This window comes from Watersipora subatra, chromosome 3, assembly GCF_963576615.1.
Source record: "Watersipora subatra chromosome 3, tzWatSuba1.1, whole genome shotgun sequence".
Lineage (NCBI taxonomy): Eukaryota > Metazoa > Bryozoa > Gymnolaemata > Cheilostomatida > Watersiporidae > Watersipora > Watersipora subatra.
In genome coordinates, this window is record NC_088710.1 from 42,412,500 (window position 1) to 42,433,882 (window position 21,383).

Here is a 21,383-nt window from a genome sequence, read left to right on the forward strand (position 1 = left end):
TACATATAAAAGAGGAATCGAAAATGAAAATAATATTATCTTAGGATTTCCATGACGTTATCAACCTAAGTTTTTGAAAAATCTTTTAGAATTTCCTCAAAAGATATTATATCCTTTGAAGTGGATAACAATTCATTAAACTAAGAAAGTTTCTTAGAAGTTGCAGCCCTGCTGTTCGCACCCCCGGCGTTGATGTCTCTCATCCCACCATGACGCACAAAATCATATTTTCATGATATGAAGTTTGAAACTTACAGTTGTTTGACAAAGTTTCAAAACCTTTACAGTTGTTTTTATTTTCCCTCTTAATTTATTTCAACTACACCAAAACACTTCTCTCATAATATGTAGTTTGAAAGTTAGAATGGCAAATGTTATATGTTAAATACAAATCAATTTTCTGTCCAAATACTTTTTATTATCCGGGCAACGCCGGGCAGCTGATGATGCACCCTCATAAGGTGCGGGCACCCCTGGTTAGAAACCAGGGCACTAATCGATGTTATTTTGAATTAACTCATTATTATCAGATGGACTTCAACAAAGATTATTATTATTTATTATGTGATAAGATATTGATTATCCTTTAGTATCAGTTACTCTACATTACATTGTTACCTGTTGACCTTCAGTTTTACCTTCAGTTTTACCAGTATGTTTTACCAGTATGTTTTACCAGTATGTTTTACCAGTATGTTTTACCAGTATGTTTTACCAGTATGTTTTACCAGTATGTTTTACCAGTATGTTTTACCAGTATGTTTTACCAGTATGTTTTACCAGTATGTTTTACCAGTATGTTTTACCAGTATGTTTTACCAGTATGTTTTACCAGTATGTTTTACCAGTATGTTTTACCAGTATGTTTTACCAGTATGTTTTACCAGTATGTTGCTAGGGTATGTTGCTAGGGTATGTTGCTAGGGTATGTTGCTAGGGTATGTTGCTAGGGTATGTTGCTAGGGTATGTTGCTAGGGTATGTTGCTAGGGTATGTTGCTAGGGTATGTTGCTAGGGTATGTTGCTAGGGTATGTTGCTAGGGTATGTTGCTAGGGTATGTTGCTAGGGTATGTTGCTAGGGTATGTTGCTAGGGTATGTTGCTAGGGTATGTTGCTAGAGGGTATGAGCCTCTTGAGCAACTCCTCAGTCGGTACCATTTTAAATAGAAGTTAGCATAGGAATTGAAATTTATAATAAACATAGCCTATACAATTATTTTTATAGATTGCCTAGTGTGTACTAGATGTTAATTGCACAGTTTAATTGATTTTAAATTTAGTTGAATTTAAAAATTTGTTGGTATTTGTTGTTATCAAACTGCGATTTTATAATAAAATTATTCTAAGCATTTTTTCAACAGCTAAATTGAGAATTACAACTTTGCTTCTTGCAAAAACAAGCTTAGAGCTTAAAAACAATGCTTGCTATACCTACAATACATCTTCTCAACCCTACGTACAACATAACCTATTCATATAAACTTATTGTTAGGTACAACATTGCATATTCACAGAGACTTATTGCTAGGTACAACATTGCATATTCACAAAGACTTATTGTTAGGTACAACATTACCTATTCACATAAACATATTGCTAGGTACAACATTGCATATTCACAAAGACTTATTGTTAGGTACAACATTACCTATTCACATAAACATATTGTTAGGTACAACATTGCATATTCACAGAGACTTATTGTTCGGTACATTACCTATTCACATAAACTTATTGCTAGGTACAACATTGCATATTCACAAAGACTTATTGTTAGGTACAACATTACCTATTCACATAAACATATTGTTAGGTACAACATTGCATATTCACAGAGACTTATTGTTCGGTACATTACCTATTCACATAAACTTATTGTTAGGTACAACATTGCATATTCCCAGAGACTTATTGCTAGGTACAACATTACCTATTCACATAAACTTATTGTTAGGTACAACATTGCATATTCACAGATACTTATTGCTAGGTACATCATTACATATTCACAGAGACTTATTGCTAGGTACATCATTACATATTCACATTACATATTCACAAAAACTTATTGCTAGGTACAACATTGCCTATTAACGAGGACTTATTGCTAGGTATAACATTACATATTCACAGAGACTTATTGCTAGGTACAACATTACATATTCACAGAAACTCGTTGCTAGGTATGAAATTGCTTATTCACAAAGACTTATTGCTAAGTATTACATTACATATTCACAGAGACTTATTGCTAGGTACGACATTAATTATTCACAGAAAGTTATTGCTAGGTATAACATTACTTATTCACAGAGGCTTATTGCTAGGTACAACATTACATATTCACAGAAACTCGTTGCTAGGTATGAAATTGCTTATTCACAAAGACTTATTGCTAAGTATTACATTACATATTCACAGAGACTTATTGCTAGGTACGACATTAATTATTCACAGAAAGTTATTGCTAGGTATAACATTACTTATTCACAGAGGCTTATTGCTAGGTATAACATTACATATTCACAGAAACGCATTGCTAGATTCGAAATTATCTACTCAGGGAAATTTCACAATTTTCCTCATACATCACTCAGTAAGTTGAGTGAGGTAGGTAAGTGTAAATGACATATTTAAATGCAAATCAAAATATTTTCTGTATTTCTGTAAGAATGATGAGAGCTGAGGTTGAAAAAATGCCCAAAACTCTTTAGGAGAAATGATATTTCTGGTATCTGCACAAATATAATATCTAATTAAATTTTTTTTGAACTGATTGCACTGCATGTGCTAGAATATTACTAAACATTCTCTACAAGAATGAACAACAGCATCATAATGCCCTTCAATTTTTTGTCATATGAAGACAAGGAAACACAGTCTATAATGACTGATGTATTCAGCAGATGTGATCTATGTGACCAGTTTCCTAGAAAGACCCAATACTAATCTAACATTATCAGCGATTGTGATTGGTCCTTTTGAAGGTCAGTTTAACTTAGAGCAGCATTGCCAACTACTTGTTGATTGCCAAAAATATGAACATATCTCTTGAGCAGCAACCAGTTTTTGCATCACTTTGGTTCTTTCATAGTTGTTGTGAACACAATCTGCCATTAAGCACTGATATCATACATATACTGAATACAAGCTGTCGTTAGACACTGGTATCATACATATACTAAATACAAGCTGCTGTTAGACACTGATATCTACTATATAAACGGCAATCGTTGTCTGTCTGTCTGTGTATCCACCTTATAGAGTACTATACTATTCTGGATTTTTTTCTTTCAACGATAGAGCGCATTAACGGGAATCTCCGGTTAGCCCGCCTCTATACATAACCTATTCATCGTTTTTACACAAAAATTATGTGATTTCTGGTTAGCGCGTCTCTTTACAGGGCCCGTTCCATTTTAAACAGCCAAGTTGCTGCCGTGTTAAAAAGCACCATCCTGAGTTCTGCAGCCTATACAAAGGTGTCTATACAGCTATACAAATGTACTACTCATTAAATAAAATAAATTAGTGAGTAGTAATTTACATGTAATTAATATTTACTGCCAACGTGTACTGAGAAGGTCACGTAAACGTTTGTTTCTTGCGGTCACTGGAAAAAACGCAGTTCTCACCTACTAAATTTCTACATCAAAAAGGTAAGTACTTCTTATTCAAGGTTGTATAGTCTATGAATTGCCACACTCCCAATACATAACCCTTTTACTTGCGTCCATGTACAAATTTAGCTATCGGCTTACTGCCAGCCATTTTGCCGATATTGCTTCATATGTATACAATATTTTTTTTAATTTGAAACTCCACCTAGAACATTTGTTTTGGTTATATATTTTATTTTGCCAACATGTTAACAAGCACTACTATGCGAAAAATTCATTGTATCTACACTTTGTGCATTGATAAAGCGATGTGAAGCTACAAAGCAAAACGATCCTTTACACTGTTCCTTATTCTTACAAAACCATTACTTTCATCACCATCATAGTCAGTGCTGCTATTGCTATTTTAATTATATGTGTAATCACAAAAATCTGAATCGGCTATAATGTCATCAACATAAGTAGTCATTTGTTTTTTAACTCGGACGCCTTTGATGAACTTACACAAAAATGTTCGTTTTTAAGTTGGAAATCTCCAAACAAAGATTAAAATATTATACTTTAGGCTAATTTTATAGAGAAATCTTAGGACAACACTGTCACTACCATAAAAGATCTAAAGACCGTTAGTTATATTATCAACGAATAATAAAATTCAGTTACTAGCAATTGCTGGTAAAGTTGCAAAAATGTGTCTACGGCGGTCAACCATAGAAAACGCATAAATGAGTCCACTTCAGTGAAAGGATTGAAAACGTTGGTTTTGTCACTGTTTGTGATAGTAAACGTGCTCATTTCCTTTCGCAGCTGAGTTACTTTTACTTTTTTTCTAGCTACGAGTATTACAGAACTACAGCTACTACAGAACTCGCACAAGTACTGCTACTGCGCTTTACCTACTAAATTTCTACATCGAAAAGGTTAGTACTTCTTATTCAATGTTGTATTGCCTATGAATTGCCACACCTCCTCTACATAACCCTGTCACTTCCGTCCATGTACAAATTTAGCTATCGGCCTACTGCCAGCCATTTTGCCGATATTGCTTCATGATATTTTTTCAATATGAAACTCCATCTAGAACGTTTGTTTTGGTTATATCATAGATTTTGCCATCATGTTAACAAACACTGCTATACGAAAAATTCATTTTATCTATACTTTGTGCATAGCCTCACATACTAAAGCGATATGAGGCTACAAAGCTAAAACGATCCTCTACAATGTTCCTTATTCTTACAAAACCAATACTTTCACCACCATCAGAGTCTGTGCTGCTGTTCCTATTTTAATTATCTGTGTAATCACAAAAATCTAAATCGGCTATAATGTCATCATTATAAGTAATTGTTTTCTAACTCGGTGACGTTTTCAAAACTTACACACGAAATAATGGTTGTTTTTAAGTTGGAAATTCTCAAACAAAGATTTAAAATTAAATTTTAGGCTAATTTTATAGAGAAATCTTTGGACAATACTGTCACTACCATAAAAGTCTCAAAGATCGTTGGTTATGTTATCAACGAATAATAAAATTCAGTTACTAGCAATTGCTGAGAAAATCGCAACAATTTGTCTATGGCGGTCGACCATAAAAACACATGAATGAGTCTACTTCAGTGAAAGGGTTGAAAACGTTGGATTTGCCACGGTTTGTGATACTAAACATGTTCATTTCTGTCTGAGTTACTTTTACTTTTTTCTAGATACGAGTACTACAGAACTACAGCTATTACAGAACTTGCACAGGTACTGCTACTGTGTTTTACCTACTAAATTTCTCCATCGAAAAGGTTAGTACTTCTTATTCAATGTTCTATTGTCTATGAATTGCTACACCTCCACTACTTAAAACGTTGGATTTGCAACTGTTCGTGATAGTAAGCATGTTCATTTCCTTCCGCAGCTGACTTACTTGTACTTTTTTTCCAGCTACGAGTACTACAGAACTACAGTTACTACAGAACTTGCACGGGTACTGCTACTGCGTTTTATCTACTAAATTTCTACATCGAAAAGGTTAGTACTTCTTTTTAGTGCTGGATAAAAATTCGAGTGCATTCAGTTTTTCGATAGTTGTTCTCTCTCGGTTCATCGATTCAAAAGGTGAAGACAACTGTGTACGAACCGCGAATTTTACATCACAATTCGATTCAGTGTTTGCGCATGCCCACGGAGCAGCTTCCTAAGCAAATTTTCGTGAGAGTATTGATTGGTCAGCAAATGTGTTTAGAGTTTTTTTAATCCAAATTGTAGCAATAGTCTTGACTCTTGCCAAATTAACTCATGTGATGTTTTGTAGTTAAGAGACTTATATTTGTAATATCTTATTACAGTATTAATCTTCATCGATTGTATTTGTCCTGAGCATATTGTAATTTTTTTATTTATATTTATTCAATTGTTTTTAAATTAATTAATTTGATGTTGATTCATTAAATTTTAAAAAGGATAACATTTTTCAAATTGTATTGGTTAATTAATATTAATATAATTGAAAATGTCCCATCACTTAAACACTTTTTGCAAATATTAATTATTAGTTTACTATTTATTAATAAATATAAAATCTCAATTTGATGCGGTTCATAATGCCCATCTGAGTAAACCGAAGTAAACAAATGAAGAATCGGTTTTATTCAGTTTTCAGGAAAAAACAACTATGAAATTGAATGCATAGTGCAAGTAGACATCGAACAGCTCTACTTCTTGTTCAATGTTCTATTGTCTATGAATTGCCACACCTCCACTACTTGAAATGTTGGATTTGCAACTGTTCATGATAGTAAACATGTTCATTTTCTTCCGCTGCTGACTTACTTTTACTTTTTTCCAGCTACGAGTACTACAGGACTACAGCCACTACAGAACTTGCACGAGCACTCCGAGCGTTGCGATAGGCGACGGTGAAAATAAAGCGAACAGCGTATATTACAAAAAAGCACACCATCTCATTCACTTTTAAAAACGCTTGAAGCAGTACAATGCCTCCCAAAAAGCCTTCTGCCCAAATGCAAGAACAGATTGATTTCCGTAGAGAAAGAGACCGAATTTGCAAATCAGCAGCTAGACGAGCAGAAACTGCAAAGCAAACACAGCTACGCCCACAACGAAACAGAACTGCTACTGCAGCTGCTAGAAGTGCAGAAACTGCAGAGCAAACACAGCAACGCCTACAATGAAACAGAAGAGCTACTGCATCTGCTAGATGTGCAGAAACTGCAGAGCAAACACAGCTACGCCTACAACGAAACAGAATAGCAGCTGCTAGAAGAGCGGAAACCGCCGAACAAACACAGGTACATCGACAACAGACCAGAATAGATGCTGCAGCTGCTAGAAGTGCAGAGACTGCGGAGCCGACCCAGCAGCGACTCAAACAGCTCAGAGCAGCCGCTACATCGGCCAGACATGCAGAAACCTCTGAGCAGATGCAGTGGCGACAAGAACATGATGCACTAGCTACAACGGCTGCTCGGCGAGCTGAAATTTCAGAGCAGATGAAACAGCAACAACAGCAAGGTGCACTAACTACAGCAGCTGCTACCAGGTGCCATGTATAAGCAAAAAACTTTGCACTTGACTACAGTCCTGCAACACAGTATAGGGCCGAATTTTTCTATGGGACGAATGTCCAACAATGCTCCAGATGTAATGCCTTACGTTGAAAAAGCGAGAGGCCATATATGTAATTTATATAATAGATTTTAAGGATAATGAATTTTATCAACACAACCACATTACTGCTGCACAGTTTGTATATACCATGTAAAAACACAGGCTATAGACGAAGAACTGGTGAGTCATGATTAGTGTTTCAAGCATGTAGAAGTCTCAATTCAATAAATGCTGCCGGTAGCTTAGCAGTGCAATAACAAAATAATTTTTAGAATTTCTTTAAACAAGCACAATTTTTCAATATCGCCAGTTTGGAGAACTTCAGTTTGCCTAGCAATGTCAATTTCATTATCAGTTCTCTGTACAAAAATAGGACAACTCCCATTTTAGTGGTTTGAGACCGATGGATTGTAGACTAGCTGTAAAACGCATTGCTCATTTCAATTGTTCTCCCCAAAATGATTGACATGTATGACTGCATATGTGTATGCTGTCTGATCAGCCCAACAATTTCATTAAACGGCATATTTGGAGTTGTTTTACAGTATGACAGACAACTCTCAATAAACCTCTTGCTTTACATGAATCTGTTCCTGTTGATGGGTAATGCAGCTAGTCATACATATACTGAATAAAAGCTGCTGTTAGACACTGATTATGTACATATACTGAATACAAGCTGCTGTTAGACACTGGTATCATACATATATTGAATACAAGCTGTCGTTAGACACTGATATCATACATATACTACATACAAGCTGCCCTTAGACATTGATATCGTACATATACTAAATACAAGCTGATGTTAGACACTGATATCATACATATACTGAATACAAGCTGCCATTAGACACTGACATCATACATATACTCAATACAAGCTGCCATTAGACACTGATATCATACATATACTGAATACAAGCTGCCGTTAGACACTGGTATCATACTTATACTGAATACAAGCTGCCGTTGCACACTGACATCATACATGTACTGAATACAGTCTGTTGTTAGACACTGATATCATACATATAGTGAATATAAGCTGCCATTAGACATTGATATTGTACATATACTGAATACAAGCTGTCGTTATACACTTGTATCATACATATATTGCATACAAGCTGCTGTTAGACACTGATATCATACATATACTAAATACAAGGTGCCGTTAGACACTGATATCATACATATACTGAATACAAGCTGTCGTTAGACACTGATATCATACATATACTGAACACAAGCTGCCGTTAGACACTGATATCATACTTATACTGAATACAAGCTGCTGTTAGACACTGATATCATACATATACTAAATACAAGGTGCCGTTAGACACTGATATCATACATATACTGAATACAAGCTGTCGTTAGACACTGATATCATACTTATACTGAATACAAGCTGCTGTTAGACACTGATATCATACATATACTAGATACAAGCTGCCGTTAGACACCGATATCGTACATATACTGAATACAAGCTGCTGTTAGACACTGATATCATACATATACTGAATACAAGCTGCTGTTAGACACTGATATCATACATATACTGAATACAATCTGTTGTTAGACACTGATATCACACATACAATTTGTTGTATACTGAATACAAATACATACTTTATGTATTTAAATATAATAAAACTTATTTTAGCCATAATTATATTATTTGATAGGACATGCATTCAAACGCAGTACAAAACCTGTCTTGCTCAACTCTTAGCTACAAGCTGTCATGTTTGCACGCTTTGAATATCTAAAATGTCTTTTTTGCAGCCTATTTTGAAGCCGTCAATGACTTGCCATTTGTATGTTACAAATTTTAATCAACCCAAACAATTATGTTCTTATACATCAATGTTTCTTATACATCAATGGTTCTTATACATCAATATATACATCAATGGTTCTTATACATCAATGGTTATTGAATGGGCTTTTATGTGTCAGCCATGTTACTCGAAAAATCCAAATTCTATTTCATCAAGTATCAACAACCCTTTTGGTCGATGAGTATCTACCGCTAAATTTCACATACTGCCAGTTCTTGTTTAATGCCAATATCAATGATTTGTTTAATTGATGGCCCAGCTTAGAGAGTTATTGTGGATGTACCTAACAAAATAAAGTATTCATCGTGTCTCCATGCTTTCCACGTTAGTTCTTTTCACCATTCTTTAGTGCTTTAACACCCAAAGTCTTACCAAGATTTTGCTCATTACAATTTTTTTATTTCATGCTTTGAAAAATTTGTCTCACGATATGCCTTCAGTAAATAAAAATAGAATATGAATATCTTTGAATATTCAATATTACTCTAAATGTTCCAACTGCTAGCAATATCAGGAACAGATGCGTAGTCTCCAACCCGTCAGCTTAGAGTGATGAAAATGAATTTTATTTCATTCAAGATCCTAGCCTATGAAACTTTTAAATACTCACATTCACAAATAACTGTTGATGAGAATATAAACCACAAGTAATAAAGATCTGCAATACGTTAGCATCTGGGAACGATCTCTAAGTGGTTTAATAGTTCTTACGCCTTTGAGCTTTTTACACAGCAATCAGAGAGCAGTATAGGTTAGTACATATATGTATTTAAAAGTCTACTGGGTTTAGTTTATCTTTGGCAAGAATTGACAAGCACTGAGAGGGAGAAATAGTCTATGCATAAGTGTATGTTGATATTTGACATGTTTTCCTCATCTCAGGAATTCTGTGAAGCCAAAATAGATACATGCAAGATCAAAGGCCTGTTTTATTTATAAGGATATGTCAAGCATCTGCCAACTTTTGTCAATGTTCCAAGCTGGTTGACATAAACTACAGTGTTTGTTTTTGATGACACAAAACTGGCAGCGAGAGAATGCACTTGTATACTAAATATACATTGAGAAGGCGGATGTTGAAGAACTAAATTTGATCTCTATTTACTGGACAGAATCCTAAATGCAGCTGGCAATCATATTACTAAACATTCTAACATGACATCTGCTGTTGGGGCTCTAGCCAATCAACTGCTTTCAAGTCTTTCTGAAGCTGTTTATTCACCTCATGGGCAACCACTAAATGATCTGTTGATAACATAATGCTGTTGATCATTTCACCAGGGTTGACATGGCAACACTTTTTATCTTGTCTCTGGGCTCATGAATTAAGAGAAATATTTTTGCCACAATTTTTTGTTCATCGGCCAGGGCTCATTTTTACTGTTCTTTGGGTGTAAAGACTGGCTTCACATAGACCGCATTACATATTTTGTAAATGAGCGCATCATATACATAGAGCTTCTACATGTCTTATAAAGGCAGCATCTACACGAATCACTGATGATGTTGAAACTTTGCGCCTTGCTTTGGCTATCTATAATTTGTGTTATGTAATGTGATGCATGTTAAGCCCTCTTTACTCCCAAATGATGTATATCATTTGGGATGTATATCATTTGGTATATACCGGGATATATATAAACAAATAGATATATATATATATATATTTATGTATACACATATATATATATAATGTATATATAAGGTATTTAAATATGTTTATATGTATATATATATAGATACCACTGATCCTCTGTTTGAACACCATGGCGCTATATTTTTCAACCCTTTCCCTATAGCGACAGTCAAATACTGGTGGTGCTCAAATAGAGGCTGGCGATGCATTTTTTAAATAGCCTGTCAGAATTTTAAGAAGATAAATTTAACCCTTTGATGGGTGAAAAAAATGTTGCGTAGATTTTGTGCTTTCCTTCAAACGGAGCGTCGTTAACCCTTTTAGTAGCATAGAATCTGCTAACGTACTTCCAACTTGTCGAAGATCTCTTAATAAATATACATCGGAAAGATAAGAAAGATCTCTACCAGTGTTGATATCTTGATTGTTTGCAACAAAACCTGCCATGATATTACAGCCTGTGCCCTTCTTTGCAGTTTGTTGAAGCATTCAATTTTCTATTTCCCTATAATTTTGAAGGCACATATTTTTATTTTACATCTATATTTAACAAAGTTGAATAAAAGCTAATTGCACTCACTGATATGTTTGCTACAGTTTGCAGCCAAAGCTAGCTTTATATGCGCAATAGAAGAAGAGTTGTGAGCTCCAATTCATTGTAAGTCGAGTTAAGATAGCCCCAAAGATGCTGTCAAATAATATGCTAGAAATCTGAAAATTTCTAAATAAATTATATAATAATCTATCAAATGCTACAAATAGATATTCAAGAACAAGTGACATAAACAATCCATACTTATAATACATGCTGAAGAAAAACTAACATTTTTGAAACCAAAATATTTGCATTGTTTGCTCGGTCAGCTGCAGCTCAGCTGTTTAATTTGGATACCGAGTATGTAAATTTGGACGGTTTTATAGAAGAAACGTGAATCTGGGTGAAAACTTACAAAGTATTGAAAATTTGTGGCAGTTTTCTCATTCTTTCAGAACTTCTCTAGAGTTACGTAAAACAAATACACAGATGAAATAATTTCAACTTCAATTGTCATTATATAATGAAAAGTGTTACAGAATTTTAGTATTAATTTTAAAACAATTGAAACTTTATCTTTTTATGTTGTATCACTGTTGAAATTATCTCTTAAACAAATAACTTTGTAAGTTTTTTTTTCAAATTGGTACAAAATGTTCCAAAACAGAAGCAAATCAGTTAAAATAATGCTCCTTGTACCAAAACAATGCTATGGTACAGGGCACACTGGAAGGTTGACCCAGGGTGGGTCGCACTCTAACTGACTGCTCTACCATGTACGTAGTTATCCAACAAATATGATTAAGCTGACAGTTTTACATTTGTTGTTTTGTATTTTCGAAGGTGCCATACATTATGGTGTGCCATATATATTGGATAAGTACAGAATGGACCAGAGAAATGAGATTGCGCCTTATGGCAATGTGCACTCTCTAATGCAGAAAATATGGTAATTATAATTAGTTATTTATTTGTTATAAGATGTCATAACAAGACTTGTAAAATAAAAGCATTCTCAGTGAATTCTTGACCTGGAGGTGTAGGTGTAGATGTACCGCTGCCTAATGACAAGTTGTAGATGTACCACTGCCTAATGACAAAGTGTAGATGTACCAATGCCTAATGACAAGGTGTAGATGTGCCTAATGACAAGGTGTAGATGTACTGCTGCCTAATGACAAGGTGTAGATGTACTGCTGCCTAATGACAAAGTGTAGATGTACCGCTGCCTAATGACAAGGTGCAGATGTACCACTGCCTAATGACAAGGTGTAGATGTACCGCTGCCTAATGACAAGGTGTAGATGTACTGCTGCCTAATGACAAGGTGTAGATGTACCCCTGCCTAATGACAAGGTGTAGATGTACCGCTGCCTAATGACAAGGTGTAGATGTACTGCTGCCTATTGACAAAGTGTAGATGTACCGCTGCCTAATGACAAGGTGCAGATGTACCACTGCCTAATGACAAGGTGCAGATGTACCCCTGCCTAATGACAAGGTGTAGATGTACCGCTGCCTAATGACAAGGTGTATATGTACCACTGCCTAATGACAAAGTGTAGATGTACCAATGCCTAATGACAAGGTGTAGATGTACCACTGCCTAATGACAAGGTGCAGAAGTACCACTGCCTAATGACAAAGTGTAGATGTACCGCTGCCTAATGACAAGGTGTAGATGTACTGCTGTCTAATGACAAGGTGTAGATGTACTGCTGCCTAATGACAAGGCGTAGTTGTACCGCTGCCTAATGACAAGGTGCAGATGTACCGCTGCCTAATGACAAGGTGTAGATGTAATGCTGCCTAATGGCAAGGTGTAGATGTACCGCTGCGTAATGACAAGGTGCAGAAGTACCACTGCCTAATGACAAGGTGCAGATGTACCCCTGCCTAATGACAAGGTGTAGATGTAATGCTGCCTAATGGCAAGGTGTAGATGTACCGCTGCGTAATGATAGGGTGTGGATGTACCGCTGCCTAATGATAAGGATGAAAAATAACAGTTGTTTTTTATTTACCTTTACTATTAGACTGCAATGTCATCATTTTCATCTCAATTTACAGCTGTTTACATTAGTACAGCTTTTTTATGTCATACAAGGTTTGTTTTTTTTGTTCACTTCTATTTCTATTGGCAAATAGCGGATAATAGAATCATCAATTTGGCTCATAAGGAAATAAAAAAGACGAAATGCTCTGGCCTGCCACCCACTTTGGCATAACAACAATGAGGAACTTTTCCCTAATAAGGAGAATAGGTAGATGGTGTAATTGCCTGGTCAAGCATTTAATACTATATAAAGAGGCTTCCTATCAGCCTGCAGCCATTCAACTTCAGGCGATACAAACATATTAATTGATCTGCGGTGTCAAGAAATATTTCAAAATGAAAAGTTATTTTGCTATCGTGCTTACTCTTCTAGTAGCTGCTTCTGCTAGCCAAGATCTTTACAAGAAGAATGAGCTAAAGGACACGAATGAAGAAAAAATTAATATCATCATGTCGAGAGTGAACATGCATTGTCATGCGATGACTGAGCACCAACCTGGTAAGATTACAGTGCTGCTGTTGCTGCTGTGAAAATTTCTCTCTTTTTGCCTTGATTTTTGTTTATGTAAAGAATCCTGTACAAACACTTCTAGTTTGTGAGATGAACACATGTTGGTTATGAGCTTTCCCAGTTTGTAAGATGAACACATATTGGTTATAAGCTTTCCCAGTTTGTAAGATGAACACATATTGGTTATAAACATTCCCAGTTTGTAAGATGAACACATATTGGTTATAAGCTTTCCCAGTTTGTAAGATGAACACATATTGGTTATAAACTTTCCCAGTTTGTAAGATGAACACATATTGGTTATAAGCTTTCCCAGTTTGTAAGATGAACACATGTTGGTTATAAACTTTCCCAGTCTGTAAGATGAACACATATTGGTTATAAGCTTTCCCAGTTTGTAAGATGAACACATATTGGTTATAAGCTTTCCCAGTTTGTAAGATGAACACATATTGGTTATTGGCTTTCCCAGTCTGTAAGGTTAACACATATTAGTTATAAACTTTACTGATAGAGACACTGTCTATTGATCACCTTAGATATATATAAGTATTTTGAAATAAGCTCAGCAGTATTTACTTTAAAAATTTCCCTTCTTCTTTGAACAACTGTTTTCCTGTTTTTTTTTGTTACTATAGAAAATTTTACAAACTTTTAAAAACTAGTGTGAGATCCAAAATACAAAATAAAACAAGCTTGAATTTCAAAGGCCATAGAAACAGCAAAGAGCACAAATGAAAATGCATTAACCTGCAAGGTTATAATTTATAACGTTAAAATTATAACCAAACTTCCTAAGGCTCAAATTATAAATTTGAACTGTACTACTAATGATATGTTTTTATAATCACAAAATTTAGAGCATCTGTTTAGTATTGAGAGTATTTTAGGCAAACACAAATATTTCAAGCAAATGCATTGTGATGAAATATTTGACAGCTTCAATTTTGTTTGCAGAGTCAAGAAAAAAGAGAGCAGTTGACTTGCTGCATGCTGTCTTACTTCAGGCTCTCGTAGACTGTCAAGAGGAAAATGGTGATGCTAATCCAACCACTCCTGCTCCGACAGAGAGCGCAGAAGATGGTAAGTTAGCAGTAAACCTGGTATATGAATAAATGGTATATTCTTTTAACAACTGTACATCAAAACTTGACAATATGTTCGCAGTATTGGCTTCTGCAAGTTGTATCTATGATGAAAACCAATTTAGCTTTAATACGCTTGTTAAGGTAGCTGCACAAGATATCTGAGTAACTATCATTTGATATATACCATAGGCTATAAGCATACACGGACAGATACCATTAGAGTAACTATCATTTGATATATACCATAGGCTATAAGCATACACGAACATATACCATTAGAGTAACTATCATTTGATATATACCATAGGCTATAAGCAAACACGAGCAGATACCATTAGAGTAACTATCATTTGATATATACCATAGGCTATAAGCATATACGGGCATATACCATTAGAGTAACTATCATTTGATATATACCATAGGCTATAAGCATACACGGACAGATACCATTAGAGTAACTATCATTTGATATATACCATAGGCTATAAGCATACACGAACATATACCATTAGAGTAACTATCATTTGATATATACCATAGGCTATAAGCATACACGGACAGATACCATTAGAGTAACTATCATTTGATATATACCATAGGCTATAAGCATACACGAACATATACCATTAGAGTAACTATCATTTGATATATACCATAGGCTATAAGCAAACACGAGCAGATACCATTAGAGTAACTATCATTTGATATATACCATAGGCTATAAGCATACACGAACATATACCATTAGAGTAACTATCATTTGATATATACCATAGGCTATAAGCATACACGAACAGATACCATTAGAGTAACTATCATTTGATATATACCATAGGCTATAAGCATACACGAACATATACCATTAGAGTAACTATCATTTGATATATACCATAGGCTATAAGCAAACACGAGCAGATACCATTAGAGTAACTATCATTTGATATATACCATAGGCTATAAGCATATACGGGCATATACCATTAGAGTAACTATCATTTGATATATACCATAGGCTATAAGCATACACGGACAGATACCATTAGAGTAACTATCATTTGATATATACCATAGGCGATAAGCATACACGGCAGATACCATTAGAGTAACTATCATTTGATATATACCATAGGCTATAAGCATATACGGGCAGATACCATTAGAGTAACTATCATTTGATATATACCATAGGCTATAAGCATATACGGGCAGATACCATTAGAGTTTTCAGTTTTCAAGCTTATTAAAAGGTAAATAAGTCTTACAGTGGTTTCGCTTGAAAAACCAAAAGCATGCGCTCTGAGTGCAAAAGTTATAAATATTAGTTATCTTTTACTAGTTGTTTACGCTCTGGCAGTCAGGTGTTTTGTGAGAGATCATCATGTGTTCTGTGAGAGATCATCAGGTGTTCTGTGAGAGATCATCAGGTGTTCTGTGAGAGATCATCAGGTGTTCTGTGAGAGATCATCAGGTGTTTTGTGAGAGATCATCAGGTGTTCTGTAAGAGATCATCAGGTGCTCTGTGAGAGATCATCTGGTGTTCTGTGAGAGATCATCAGGTGTTCTGTGAGAGATCAACAGGTGTTCTGTGAGAGATCATCAGGCGTTCTGTGAGAGATCATCAGGCGTTCTGTGAGAGATCACCAGCTGTTCTGTGAGAGATCATCAGGTGTTCTGTGAGAGATCATCAGGTGTTCTGTGAGAGATCATCAGGTGTTCTGTGAGAGATCATCAGGTGTTCTGTGAGAGATCATCAGGTGTTCTGTGAGAGATCATCAGGTGTTCTGTAAGAGATCATCAGGTGCTCTGTGAGAGATCATCAGGTGTTCTGGGAGAGATCATCAGGTGCTCTGTGAGAGATCATCAGGTGTTCTGTGAGAGATCATCAGCTGTGTCGTGTGTGTGTATAGCTGGTCACAGTTGATGGCAGCAGGTGGTAGCGTGCTAGTCAGCAAAGTTATATGCTGCAAGTTCAAATTCTGTTGATGTAGTCTTCTTTCCCAACCTCTATCTGTGGTCCCAGACAAACGGACAGATGGACAGACGGACAGACATGACTCCTATTATAGTAAAGGTTTTCATATTTGATACTAGTGGTATACTTAATAGATCGTGATGGGCGAATGGGTGAAGGGTGCGAGCTGTTGTAATTTGTAAATAAAAACCTGTTTTACTATCAAAGTTCTAATCCTTTTGTTAGATGAATTGGATCCATGCTCGTTCTCTTTAACTGTAAATCTCACTGAGTACTGGCGCAGAGATGATGAAGGCTCCAACATCAGACCTGTCAATGACTTCTATGCCTGCGACAGAAGCCTTCAAGGAAACACTCAATGGTTCAGGTGAAGACAACTCTTTTGCATCTTCAACTTGTATGAAACTAACAATTACCTTCTATTTAAGAAAATTCTGCCTAAGTGCTTGGTTTCTCAAAAAATATTCAACCAGTTTACTTAAAGTTCTGAGAACATAGTCTATATTTGATTGTGGGATAAATAATATTACCTCAGCTACCGACGGATTTAAAGCTTTAACCCATTGTGTTAGCATCATTTAAAATAAAAGCTGTAATTTTAGGGTTAAAGTATTCCTCAACAAGCTTTTTGCTATTTTTTCGTTGGTTAAGTTGAATAAATGATTGATTTTAATAAAAAATAAACTATTGATGACAAAAAATAACTTACTTATATAATTTACTTATATAATATATATTATTACTTATACATATTAGTCTATCAATTATCTAATGATCTACTATTGCTCAAGTATAGCAGTGAGATACTAATGCTAAACTGAAAAGTAACTTGATATGGAATTTTTTAATATTTCTTGAAGGCTTTATCACAACATTCGATCGATTCACAGGACTGACTTTCCTATTTTAAGGAAAGCTAAAAAAATAAAACAACTGCTAATTTATTATTATACTGTTTGCTACACAGCGTTCATTGTGATACATGCACCACCTTACTACCGAACTGTTTCTCTGTTGGTTAGTACATGCTTGTCAAAGATTTACTGAGCAGGTCCGAAGTTCTGTACACCCAGGTAGAATAACTCCAACCATGGGTCATGCATGTTTCACAAAAATTGCTTTGTGTATTTTGCTATGATTTCAGGTAATTTCAACGGAAAGCTAATTTAAGTTTTAATTGGCACATAAACTACTGCTTCTTTTTACCATAGAATCTTATTCCTGCACACTAAATATTCAGCAAATTTTTATTTTTGTCAGAAGTTTTTACATTTTTGTTAGTCGCTATTAAAAAGCTAAACTTTTGTACTGGCTTTTACTGCTGTCAACTATGTTATGTCATGATTGCAAAATCTCAACTACTAGTAAAACTATAAATAATAAATTATATTTTTTTAAGATTCAAAATGCTAAAATTTTATGACAACAAACAGTGAAATTCTCTCTTTTAGTTTACCTGAAATGCTTACAATCTTGTTGTAACTGTTATTATATTATTATTATTATATTATTGAAATATTGTCTTACTTATATGAACTATTATTGAAAAATTAGTGCTTTTTAAACATGCTAATGGCCAAAAGATGGGCAGATCAAATTAAAAAGTGGTTTCAGTTAGACTGAGAGACAAAAGTGCTTCTTCTGCTAGAAACCTACCAATTTCTATTATTGCAACTCATTTAAAAATCTTTACTCAATTTTAGGTTTCAAGGCGCTGCCGGGCAGCAGCTGTCAAACAGGTGTGCTCCAGCTTACTCATGCGGAGGACATGGTGGATTTTGGAGCAATGCTGAGATGCCCAGCGAACCTGGAGAAGTCCGAAGTGTGCCCATATATGGTAGCTGGACTGGAAACTGCAGATGGTAAGCTCGTAAACTTGTGTATGAATTTCTAAAGGGTTGATAGTAGTGCAATGAATGAGATGCCAGTCTGTTTGTCCATCTGTTTGTCCGTCTGTTGGCCTGTCTGTTGGTCTTTCTGTCTGTAAGTCTGTTGGTCTGTCCAGTGGTCTATATGTTGGTCTGTCTGTCCGTCTGTCAATTTATTTTTCCTTTATCTAGTTAGATGAACTACCATATGTATTCACATACTAGCTGACTAGGAGATAAAAATGCCATCATAATGTAAGTGAGTCAGCATATACGTGCATAAAGTTACTCCCATTTACTAAAAATGAAATGAGTCAACTTCTTAGATCATGCAACATACTGATATTACGATTCAATCAGACAGGCTGCAATTAATATTGAAGTAGCATTGAGTAAAATGCAACATAATCATAGTACCCGCGTTAAGTTTACTCTGGGTGCTGCCATTTTACTTCATTGACCCCCTCATTGTAACAGACTATAATCAGTTGGTTATTTTGTGTTTGTCACCGAGTCACATAAAAACTTGTCTGCAGAATAGTTGCAGTGAAATTTGAATAAACTAAACTAGGTTCTCTGTTAGCATAAGGCAGCAACAAGAAACTTGAAGTGGAATAAAACAATATTAAGACATGGAGAAATGTTCTATTATACAAAATATTCTGTTTCCTTTAAGAAAACTACTAAAAATAAAACAAAAAAATGATTGTTTTTTTTACAAACAAGTTGCTACAAGTGCATATCTCACCTGAATATAACATGAGTTGGATTATTTATTCCCTCAACAGCCGTTCATTCAGTGAACTACATAGGGATACTTTGGAAATACTCTGTGGATGCTGGAGTCCAAAGAAATGCCATGGTATTTAGGGCTCGACTTGCATGCCAGTTATTTTTACAAAGGGTCAATCTACATGTGAACATATTTGAATACATACAATAGGTTTTCAAAGGTTTGAGTAAAATTTCAAAAGCGGATGTTTTGACCTAGTTTATACATAAGCTTTAAAATAATTTCTTAAATGGCTCTATACGTAGACCGACATAAAAACTAATTTAACAGAAATTTGAATTTGGGCGCAAATTGTGCTATCCAAGAAACAAGCTATGTGATTAGCTGAGTCATAGAGGTCAGAGATCTCAATAGCTAAGCTGAGCATTTCTTTACAATTCCGCTTCTTATACAGGTACACCTGGCCAGTGGCCAATCCTCTGACAGTGAAGAGATGCTCCAACAGATCTGGAGACTTTGTATACAAGGTACAAGGCACTTCCTCATGCTACTGGACATTCTGTGGAATGGACATAGTCAACTAACGACCTTGTAACACTTTCGAATACATCAGCATATATCAGTATACCTTTCCATCTTAATCTTATTGTAGAATCTGTAACACTTATTGTTTCTAGAGTATTTTTTGCTTTTTGTTCGAGATGATTGTATCTGAAAAACATGGACAATGCCAAAAAGACTTTGGTTATTATTGCTGGAGTCTCACACAGGCAGCATGATATGAGCTCATATACTTTGTAATAAAGAACTGCCCCAAAGCAACCACTTAAATAAATCTATTAATACATTGAAAACAGCAAAAACTGTAAATTTAAAAAAGAAATACTTCAGACAAAGCTGTTCATTATCATCAACAGTCTTAGCAAATGGCTATAGACTCCACTGACCTTCCAAATATTTTTTGTAAAAGTTTGGTTTGGTTTGCATAAATTACAATTGCATTAAAGAAATTCATCATGCAGTGCATCTTATTTCATCCTCACCAGCCTGCATAGATAATCCATAGATAATCCTGCATAGATAATCCATATGTCAGCCTTCAGAATATGCAACCAGTTGGTATGAGGAATGAGGATACCAGAGCTTGTAGTGCATACAGTTCTCACAATGCCTTAATGCTTCCATCCTGTTTGGTCCGCACCTGATTTATTTTAATTATGTTTGAGTGATATAGTAGAGTAAGACCCTGCAACCCAATATATATGACTACTGTAACTGTTTCTTTAGACACCTCTCAAATAGTGTCAAATATATGGCATTTCTAGATGCAGGAAGCCTGCATCATTGCTTGCACCAATTAAGCAATAAACGTTGTCCCTAAATTGACACCTTCACAACTTCTTCAACTAACTACAGAAAGCTCATACCTACTGCGATTAATGATAAGCCGGAATAAATCACAGTTCTCTCATAAAAGTGGACAAACCAAAAGTTGTCTAGTCATACCTTATTGAGCAGACAACTACAAGTTGGCTTTTAGCTTGTTAGTTAAAAGCCTATTTAAAGTTGTATATGCAGAATAATTTTACGGTGTGGTTTTAAAGTTTATACGAAAATCATTAGTGATGCGGTTCACACAAATGATATAGTAAAGCAATATTATAGAAAATTCAAAACTAATTGAGGGAGTTGTGATGAGTATGACAAACTCACAACTGTGCATTGATAAATACTCACTGATGTCTAAATGTAAAATACATTAAGATTGCAGTGCATTTCTGTCTAGATATCTATATATATATGTAGTTGCACTAGCAGTGCAGTAGTAGCAGCAGTAAGGATGTCACAGCCCTACAGTATGCATGCAATATAATTGTATTGCATATTTT

The 21,383-nt window shown here is 35.1% G+C and overlaps 2 protein-coding genes across 2 annotated transcripts in view; one reads left to right on the forward strand and one right to left on the reverse strand.

The window, feature by feature from the left end:
- Positions 1-14,072, reverse strand: part of LOC137391434 (flavin-containing monooxygenase 1-like) — a 43,955-nt gene extending 29,883 nt beyond the window's left edge. Inside the window, exon 1 of the mRNA XM_068077908.1 lies at positions 13,816-14,072. The gene's annotated coding sequence lies outside the window, so the exon portion shown is untranslated. The remainder of the gene's footprint in view (positions 1-13,815) is intronic.
- LOC137391438 (oncoprotein-induced transcript 3 protein-like) lies at positions 13,591-20,316 on the forward strand. The gene is made up of 5 exons (XM_068077915.1): positions 13,591-13,818; positions 14,788-14,913; positions 17,119-17,260; positions 18,597-18,755; positions 19,949-20,316. The coding sequence occupies exons 1-5, from the start codon at positions 13,656-13,658 to the stop codon at positions 20,076-20,078; spliced, it is 720 nt and encodes a 239-aa protein (XP_067934016.1). The 5' UTR covers positions 13,591-13,655; the 3' UTR covers positions 20,079-20,316.
- The last annotated feature ends 1,067 nt before the right edge of the window (positions 20,317-21,383 follow it).

What these genes read in the sequence shown, in the direction of transcription:
- LOC137391438 (XM_068077915.1), top strand. Translation starts at nt 13,656, where the DNA reads ATGAAAAGTTATTTTGCTATCGTGCTTACTCTTCTAGTAGCTGCTTCT. An exon ending in GATGACTGAGCACCAACCTG is followed by an intron (nt 13,819 to 14,787) that starts GTAAGATTACAG and finishes TTTTGTTTGCAG; the next exon opens with AGTCAAGAAAAAAGAGAGCA. An exon ending in GACAGAGAGCGCAGAAGATG is followed by an intron (nt 14,914 to 17,118) that starts GTAAGTTAGCAG and finishes TCCTTTTGTTAG; the next exon opens with ATGAATTGGATCCATGCTCG.